The sequence below is a fragment of the Antedon mediterranea genome, chromosome 1, assembly GCF_964355755.1.
Source record: "Antedon mediterranea chromosome 1, ecAntMedi1.1, whole genome shotgun sequence".
In the NCBI taxonomy this organism is placed as follows: domain Eukaryota; kingdom Metazoa; phylum Echinodermata; class Crinoidea; order Comatulida; family Antedonidae; genus Antedon; species Antedon mediterranea.
The window spans coordinates 25,715,188-25,725,371 of NC_092670.1; the positions used below are offsets into that span (position 1 = coordinate 25,715,188).

Below are 10,184 nucleotides of genomic sequence, written 5' to 3' on the forward strand. Positions count from 1 at the left end.
GCTTTAAAATATTGTATTTTACTTCCTTTACAACTTTTGCTGAAATGTCATCAAATCCGGGAGCTTTGTTTGAATCGAGAGATTCAATAACTTTTAGTACCTCCTCCTCATCAACATAGCAAAAAAACATTGAGTTGCGTTGTTTGTTTGTGAGGTATTCAGAATATTTTGTCGTAGTAGACTCAATATTGTCTCGAACCTTACAACCTACATTAATAAAATAATCATTAATATGATTTACAACATTTTCGCAACCATGTATAGTTTCATTGCTATGTGTAAAAGAAGATGGAACTTTAGTTTTTCCTTTATTCGGATCAATTACATCATTTATAACATTCCATGTTTTTTTAATATTACCATTTGTTCGATTGAAAAGATTTTCATATTACATCTTTTTGGCGATTTTGCACGTGCGTGCAAAAGCTTTTTTAAATTCTTTATACGTATTTTTGTTTTTTACAGTAGGGTGTTTTATGAACCTTTTATACAGTACATGCTTTCTTTTACTTGACCTTAGTAACCCAAAACTCATCCAGGGCTGCTTGAATTTGTCATACTGTTTTGATGACTTTACAGTTTTTTAAGGTGTTTGTTATATAGAAACTTAAAATTATCCAGAAAATCATTATAAGCGATTTCTGGATCAGTCGCTTCATATACTCCAAGCCACTCTGCACTTAATAAATCACTATTTTTAGTTTCATAATATTTCTATTGTTAACTATATACGTGTCACATGAGACTGAGGTGCCTTTATTCATGTGCGTGTTTACGTGGGAAGACGAAGCAGAGTGAGTTATTTGATATACTGGTAAATGGTCGGAAATGTCCGAGATTAGTATACCAGATAGAACTTTTTCGGAAATTGTATTTGAAAATATGTTGTCAATTAGTGTTACTGACTGATCTTGTATTCTAGTTGGTCTAGATATAGATGGATAAAACGAGTGAGACATCATTATTTCAATAATTTCAAATATATTGCGCAGAGCCATATATATAAAGAGTTACCGCCCGTATTCTTAAACCGGACTTTAGTCGTAGTTCGAAGTTCGACTTGAAAAAGTCGTAGTTCGAGCTATTACTTCAAATTCGATTCAAAAACGAAGTAGTCGAAGTTTGCAGTTCGACTTAATGAAGTCGAGCTTTTAGTCGAGTTGCACACGTCTGGGTAACAAAGGCTAAACATTGGCCAATGACAAGAGAGTATTTGAGGAGCAGACGAAATTTTGCGCATTGATATCACTTTCCATTTTCTTACAAAACTTTTTACGCATTAAGACTATATACATGAAAAATAATTTTGTTGACACGCTGACTGCTAAATTTCAGTTATTTAGGCAGTATCGAGCCGTTCCTTTTAAGAATACTCATATTCCAATAATCCAAAAAGATTGAAATTGGCAAGGGTTTTCCAAGAAGTGGTATTCCACTTGGTTTGGAGAAACGGCAGTAATCAAGAAGTGGATATTGCAAATTTTCAGATAAGAAGAATCTAATTACTACAATGCAAAATTAATTAATTAGTTTGGAAGATTTTTCTTATTCTAATTTGACTAATTGTACAGTATGTGTTGACTAAAATTTACTTACAGAATAATTAGCTGCCATAAGCCTTGGAAACTTTCCGCAAGTAAAACAGATAAGTGGTTGTGAGAAAGATCCCTATACAAAAATAATATTTATACCATAAATAAAACTTATTTTCTTCACTGATTCATTCATTATCGTTAGTTAGGTTTAAGTACAAAATAATTTTTTTTCCTGATGTCAGAAAATATATAATGTAACTGAAAAATAAATAATTTTGAGTTTATAATCATTTAATATCAAATTATTATTTATTATTTACTGATTACTGATTACAGATTACTATTACTATCATTGTCATTGTCAAATATCTATTTGATCTGCATATCACGTGACTTTAATCCCATGTCGTAACTCTATATATATATATATATATATATAGGCAAAGAACATCAATTCCAAACCGCCCGGCGACATACCGAAACTTAATTAATTAATTTTAAACGATAAAGATGAGGAAATCTGTGAGAATGAGAAAAAGTCGCCCCAACCGAGACTCGAACTCGGACCGTCTGCTTGATATGCAGTTGCCCTAACCATTAGACCACTGGGGCTTTCATGGTATTGTTCAAACTCGATTGGATAGCGACTCTTTAACATTCTCGGCGTGGTATACGGCGGAACAGCACTAGTCCTCAGTTGTACACACGCGCAACAGAGATCAAATTGATACGCCCTCATCTTACAGTATTTTTATTCACGAGGCGGGATCTCCGAAGAGATACTTTTATATATATAAACACAGTAGGCAAAGAACATCAATTCCAAACCACCCGGCGACATACCGAAACTTAATTAGTTAATTTGAAACGATAAAGATGAGGAAATCTGTGAGAATGAGAAAAAGTCGCCCCAACCGAGACTCGAACTCGGACCGTCTGCTTGATATGCAGTTGCCCTAACCATTAGACCACTGGGGCTTTCATGGTATTGTTCAAACTCGGTTGGATAGCGACTCTTTAACATTCTCGGCGTGGTACGGCGGAACAGCACTAGTCCTCAGTTGTACACACGCGCAACAGAGATCAAATTGATACGCCCTCATCTTACAGTATTTTTATTCACGAGGCGGGATCTCCGAAGAGATACTTTTATATATAAACACAGTAGGCAAAGAACATCAATTGCAAACCGCCCGGCGACATACCGAAACTTAATTAATTAATTTGAAACGATAAAGATGAGGAAATCTGTGAGAGAGATTTAATAATAGGCCTAGCCTAGTCTAGGCCTATTATTAAGTATTAGTTTTAGGCCTAGCCTAGAGGTATGGTCTCTATCTAGGCTCTTGGCTAGCTAGGCCTAGTAGTAGTATTTCAATAATTACATTATTATAGGCCCCAATTAGATCTAGCCTAGGCCCTAGCATTATGTCTTATGCCTACTAGATAGGCACCTAGGCCTAGAAGCATAGAAGACTAGCCTAGGCGCTTGCCATAAATAAAGGTCTCTGTTTGGCTGAAATATGTTTATTGTTTGCTTCCCAATAAAATGTCGGTCATGCAAGCGGTATTTAAAACGATCTTTTATCGTACCACGATAGAATCGTTAGTTACCGGTACCGTCCTAGTGTGAACGGTTCTATTGTTTTTAACTTAAGCGTGTATCGTCATAGTTATCATCGTAGGCCTAGTAGTAACAGCAGTAGCAGTGGTGTATCCAGAATGTTGAAGTCGGGGGGGGGGGGGCGGCGATTTTTTTTTTTCGTACATAAGTTGGGGACCCCCTCATGAAACGTCACAAAATAAACATGAATAATTCATCAGTTAAATTTTCTTGTTCCGTGTGCACCCAAGCGTATAGCAACAAGAAGTGATTACACAACTGCGATACGATACTTTTACAGTAGGCCTAGGATTCTAACGCCCGTATTCTTAAACCGGACTTTAGTCGTAGTTCGAAGTTCGACTTGGAAAAGTCGTAGTTCGAGCTATTACTTCAAATTCGATTCAAAAACGAAGTAGTCGAAGTTTTCAGTTCGACTTAATGAAGTCGAGCTTTTAGTCGAGTTGCACACGTCTGGGTAACAAAGGCTATACATTGGCCAATGACAAGAGAGTATTTGAGGAGCAGACGAAATTTTGCGCATTGATATCACTTTCCATTTCTTACAACACTTTTTACGCATCAGGACTATATACATGAAAAATAATTTTAATCGTTAATTATTAGAACAATATCAGTATTAATTTAACAGTGAAGTATATTTGATTAACAACAAATAAAATCTTAAAAATATATTTAGGAACCATGGCGGTACGGTAACTTTTATATTTTCTAGGACCCAACAAAGTATGATCGCCACGAACCACGCACTTCATAGCGTGACAAGAAAGCGCTAGGCCCCCTAAACATTCCATCGCGTGGTGAATTGCCGCATCTCCCATTGTCGCTATGGCGTGACGTAGCTCAAGTCGGACTTGCGCGAAGAAAATAATGTAATTTGTATACAGTTGTAAATAAAGATGATTTTCATTATTATAATTTATACCAATGTATATTTAATTAAGCTAATATAAATATAGATATTTCATTCTTCAATATCTGGCCAATATAACAACTCAATGACTGTTACGTTTTTTATAAACATCGTTTAAAAACCATTTAGTCGACCATTTAGTCTGCCCCCTCCAGGACTAAAAAAATCGATCAAAATCCGTCTCGATTTAGTCGAGGTTGGCCTGATTTAGTCGGTGATTTAGTTGAAGTTCGGTTTATGAATTAAAATGACGTCATTTTTTTAGTTTTAGCTCGAACTACGACTAAGGTCCGGTTTAAGAATACGGGCGTAAGTCAATTCACGTGATTGCCTTCGCGCACTCTTCTTCATACACACACACCACTATGCAAAATGTGTCGAGTCGAGGCTAATCGACAGCTAGGCAAGACATTACACTAAAGCCCCTTTCTCACAGATGTGCCTGCAATATACCGGTACAGTGCTGGCGTCGTGCCGGTATCGTTACCGGCATATAACCATTCTCATCGGACTATCGTGCCGGAAATATAACCGGTATATACCGGCTTTCTGTGAGAAAGGAGTCGGGCATATTCGGCCAATAAAAAGTCTCTGACAAAATAATTATTGAGGGCGTCCTTTAATGTTATTATTTTTGTCTAGCGATGATATGGCGGCGAATGTCAAGTTACAGATTATTATCTTCCTTTATAGCATATTTATGCAATACATGCTATGTACAGTATATTGTGCATATATTATACAGGTATAGCAATTAATTTGTCGTCATCGGCAATCTGTAAAACACCTTAGAAGGCTGTAGGCCTACAATTTACAAGGCGACGAAAGGTCAGGCACCAACAAACAAAGAGCTAAATGGCCTAGCCTAGCGGCCTATAGATTATGCTACAAATTTCTTCTTGTCCCCTTATTTTAAGCAGCTCTCTTATCTCATTATCCCTCCAGTTCGACATTATTATTGTTAATTGAATTGAATAGGCGCCAAAGTGATACACTTGACCGCGCAATGTGTAAAAGCCTCGACGGGGAACCCCGGAATATAACGGCGATACGTTCTCACAGAATGCCCGTCTTGCTGGCATTGCGGGGAATATTACTAGGTCTAAAGCAGGTCATGTCGATGCCGGCATGGTGCCGACATGATGCCAAGATGACCCGTTCTCACAGAAAACCATACCGGCATGGTAATGTAATTCATTGGACATAGCCCAAAGAAAGCTTAGACCCACAAGAATAAAGAATGTGTAGGCTATAATTTGTGTAGGCCTACTGTATTTTTTTAATTCTGCTATTTTATTATCAAACAATATGCATGTAATCAAAGGAACTGCGCGTATATGAACACATGAGATGGGAAGGTTAGACCCACGAGAATAAAAAATGTATTTTTGTGTAATGTTTATTGTTTAATTTTGCTGACTCTAACACACACGTCACACACACCAACACAGCTACTACTAGAATAGACATGGGTTTAGAGAATAGTAATTAGGTCTAATAGTATCAATAGAAACTATAATTTTAACACGTAATTCTTTAGTAATAAATTATATTAAACACACCATAAACTAAAGGCTGATTATTTCGACAATCCACACAAAACGCCGCTATTCTATTATGAAATCGCACGCGGCAACCACAGCGGAGATAGGCCTAGAATCGTACCGCACTTGTGTAAACTACTGTAATCACTTCTTGTTGCTATACGCTTGGGTGCACTCGGAACAAGAAAATTTAACTGATGAATTATTCATGTTTATTTTGTGACGTTTCATGAGGGGGTCCCCAACTTATGTACGAAAAAAAAAATCGCGGCCGGGAATTGCCAATTTGCCGACTAAATCAGTGTCATTACCTACGCCATTTTTGGTTTAAATAATTACATATAATTACGTTTTTTAGTAATTTATTTTATATATCACCATTGGAAATATCAATAAAACATGTTATTAAATGCTTATGAAATATATAAAGTTGTTTAGGCCTAATTAACGGAATTCGGACAAATTCATTGCTCTAACTTTGTGTAGTACGGTACCGATCAGAGAGCCATGTGACTTTATGGTAAACGCGCAAGAGAAACATTCCGCTGCCGGTGATTTGCATTCACCAATCAAATCAACCAGAATCCAAAATCATTCAACCGTGAGTAATGCCAATCACGGGAAAGCCCAGCTTTGATTGGCTTACGATGACATCATATCACAATAATGGTGGTTTTGTAGTTGAACCTCGCGGAATATTCTGTTCTAAAAATGAAATACATGGATTTTTGTTATGGTATGTTTGCCTTTTCTGTAAAAAATGTGAATAATAAAGGCCTCATATCGAGAAAAAACCGGGGCTTTTGGCAAATATATTTAAAGCCCGGCGCACACTAGAGCTTCCGGCTGAGCCAACTGCCACGAGTAACACTTGCCTCACAGTGTGCGCCGGGGATTTCGTGAGGAATCGGCCACGCGTGCCGCTGAGGAAAATATCTATCGTGTTTAATATTTTTTGGCACGCGTGCCATTTTCCTCAAGTGTGCGCCGAACGTGAGCTTCCTGCTCACTAAAAAATTCCACTGCGCATGACATGACGTTCTGATTTATTATGATATTTCAGCGCGTGCTGAATAGCGTAGTAAGTAATTATCCAATCAGAAAATCGCGTACTGAAGGCGTTTAGTGTGCGTCCGATAGAACGCGAACATAGTTTGCGGCAATTTTTTTAGTGAGCCAAGTGTTACTCGTGCCAGTTGGCTCAGCCGAAAGCTCTAGTGTGCGCCGGGCTTAAGGGAAAAAGCACATGGCATGTGGAACTATATAATCTTAGCGTAGGAAGACATACAAATCCCAGGTCATGAGAGGCTCAACTACAAAAACAATCTAGCGCGTACGGCCGTACGTGCTAGATAGATGATAAGATATTTTAACCACATTTTTTACGTGGTTGGTTAGATGTAATGAAAATTAAAAATAGTTGATCTGAAGGGAATGATATGATTATGTAAATAAACAAACACTCAAAAGAATTATGTTTACAGTTCAACTATTGTCAGAATAATAGTTTATTCTTATTTGCCTAACTTTATTTTCCCCGGCACTTTTGTTTGCCGACGGACGCGATGATGTGCCGACGGACACAAAATCAGGGGAGGGGGAGGAGAGATACGCCACTGGATAGTACGCCACTGAGCAGTAGCCTAGTAAGCTAAGCAAGTTTAATAAATCCGGTCACATGTTTCGTCCTGATTCTCCTATTTTATACTTTGTCAAATTCACGCTGGATACGGTATACATTTTGACTAGGCCTGGGCTAGCCTAGGCCTAGGCCTATTCCTATTTATTATTGAAACTTACAATGATTTTAGTTGGTGCAGTCCTGAGAAGTCACCCCGATTAACTGCAGAGACCTCATTAAAAGACATATTTCTATATATTATAAACAAGACAAGAAGTATGTTAAAAGGATACTGTTAAAATTAGTTGTCAGTAGATACACGCCTAGCCTAAGATAACGGCCTAAGCTGGTCTAATAGGCTATAGGCCTAGACATAACCTAGGCCTAGGCCTTAAATAGAAAGTTCTTGTAACATCTGGACATAATTATACGCCGGTACTGCCTAGCTAGGCCAGCCAGGCATAGCCTAGGCCAGCCAGGCATAGCCTAGGCTAGGCCTGTGTAAATAATTCATAAGCCTATAACTTACATAGAAGTAGTAAATGGTGGTCCAACATCAGCTAAATTTGACGGAATCATCATAAGTTTGTGGCAAGAAATTGTACTAATATTGAAATCGAAGGCACAAATACAATTTATCGGACAAAACTCAGGAGACGACAGTTCTGTACTTAAAACGAAAGCATTTGTAAGTGAAAATACAACCATAAAAAATGTTAATACATACATGATTATTAAACTAAAAACGAATGCACAACATTTTCAAGAATTTGTTAGCATTTACGAATAAAAATAGCGTGCTTGTTTAGCGCGTGCTATACGTTCTACGATGCGCGCCTGCGTGAAATTTGCTTAGAGGGAATGCCCGCGCACACTAGAACCAAAGAACTCCTGGGGCGGATTGCTATAAGCGGTCTATCGCCCGTATTCTTAAACCGGACTTTAGTCGTAGTTCGAGCTAAAACTAAAAAAATGACGTCATTTTAATTCATAAACCGAACTTCAACTAAATCACCGACTAATACCCCTTTCACACCAAAAGCAAAACTCCGGAGACACTCCGGAGACACCCCGGAGTTGACGCCCCGCTGTTTGGTGTGAAAGGTAAAATCAAGCAACTCCGGAGTTTAAAACTGCGGGGTTGAACAGCTGAACATTCTCCGGAGAGCGAACTGCGGGGACACCCCGGTGTTTTGGTGTGAAAGGTACCAACATCAAACTCCGGAGTGTTTCGGGTCAAAAGGTCATCCTCACACGATCACTCATTGCTTTAGTTTTATTTAAATACTTTAAATATTTGTACAAAATATATAGCGGGTTTAAAAAATAATAAGTAGTATAAATAAAATATTATATTACTTCTGAGACTTTTGAAAGTAATTATTAAATTAAAAATATTGTTAATTAAAATTATTCTAATGATCGTTGCGATGTAAACAAACAAAATAGAGGGCGACATTTACAATTTTATTTTATAAACTCCGGAGTTGCTAGGTTGGTGTGAAAGGGGTATCTCCAGAGTTTCTCGACGTTTTGAATGGTCATAAACCCCGGGGTGTCTCCGGAGACACTCCGGAGTTTTGGTGTGAAAGGGGTATAAATCAGGCCAACCTCGACTAAATCGAGACGGATTTTGATCGATTTTTTTAGTCCTGGAGGGGGCAGGCTAAATGGTCGACTAAATGGTTTTTAAACGATGTTTATAAAAAACGTAACAGTCATTGAGTTGTTATATTGGCCAGATATTGAAGAATGAAATATCTATATTTATATTAGCTTAATTAAATATACATTGGTATAAGTTATAATAATGAAAATCATCTTTATTTACAACTGTATACAAATTACATTATTTTCTTCGCGCAAGTCCGACTTGAGCTACGTCACGCCATAGCGACAATGGGAGATGCGGCAATTCACCACGCGATGGAATGTTTAGGGGGCCTAGCGCTTTCTTGTCACGCTATGAAGTGCGTGGTTCGTGGCGATCATACTTTGTTGGGGGCCTAGAAAATATAAAAGTTACCGTACCGCCATGGTTCCTAAATATATTTTGAAGATTTTATTTGTTGTTAATCAAAAGTACTTCACTGTTAAATTAATACTGATCTTGTTCTAATAATTAACGATTCAAATTATTTTTCATGTATAGTCCTGATGCGTAAAAAGTGTTGTAAGAAATGGAAAGTGATATCAATGCGCAAAATTTCGTCTGCTCCTCAAATACTCTCTTGTCATTGGCCAATGTATAGCCTTTGTTACCCAGACGTGTGCAACTCGACTAAAAGCTCGACTTCATTAAGTCGAACTGCAAACTTCGACTACTTCGTTTTTGAATCGAATTTGAAGTAATAGCTCGAACTACGACTTTTTCAAGTCGAATTTCGAACTACGACTAACGCCCGTATTCTTAAACCGGACTTTAGTCGTAGTTCGAAGTTCGACTTGGAAAAGTCGTAGTTCGAGCTATTACTTCAAATTCGATTCAAAAACGAAGTAGTCGAAGTTTGCAGTTCGACTTAATGAAGTCGAGCTTTTAGTCGAGTTGCACACGTCTGGGTAACAAAGGCTATACATTGGCCAATGACAAGAGAGTATTTGAGGAGCAGACGAAATTTTGCGCATTGATATCACTTTCCATTTCTTACAACACTTTTTACGCATCAGGACTATATACATGAAAAATAATTTTAATCGTTAATTATTAGAACAATATCAGTATTAATTTAACAGTGAAGTATATTTGATTAACAACAAATAAAATCTTAAAAATATATTTAGGAACCATGGCGGTACGGTAACTTTTATATTTTCTAGGCCCCCAACAAAGTATGATCGCCACGAACCACGCACTTCATAGCGTGACAAGAAAGCGCTAGGCCCCCTAAACATTCCATCGCGTGGTGAATTGCCGCATCTCCCATTGTCGCTATGGCGTGACGTAGCT

At 37.7% G+C, this 10,184-nt stretch overlaps 1 protein-coding gene across 4 annotated transcripts in view; it reads right to left on the reverse strand.

The window, feature by feature from the left end:
- The window catches only part of LOC140048573 (uncharacterized), a 29,803-nt gene extending 21,813 nt beyond the window's left edge, over positions 1-7,990 (reverse strand). For 2 of the 4 annotated variants that reach the window (XM_072093337.1, XM_072093328.1), the window contains exons 1-2: positions 7,767-7,988; positions 7,417-7,488 (exon numbers count right to left, since the gene is read on the reverse strand). In XM_072093337.1, the coding sequence (XP_071949438.1) occupies positions 7,417-7,488; positions 7,767-7,966 (272 nt within the window). In that variant the 5' untranslated portion in view covers positions 7,967-7,988. Of the gene's footprint in view, positions 1-1,596; positions 1,669-7,416; positions 7,489-7,766 lie in introns of all 4 variants that reach the window. The other 2 variants (XR_011845095.1, XM_072093321.1) reach the window with 2 other exon arrangements.
- Between the last annotated feature and the right edge of the window lie 2,194 nt (positions 7,991-10,184).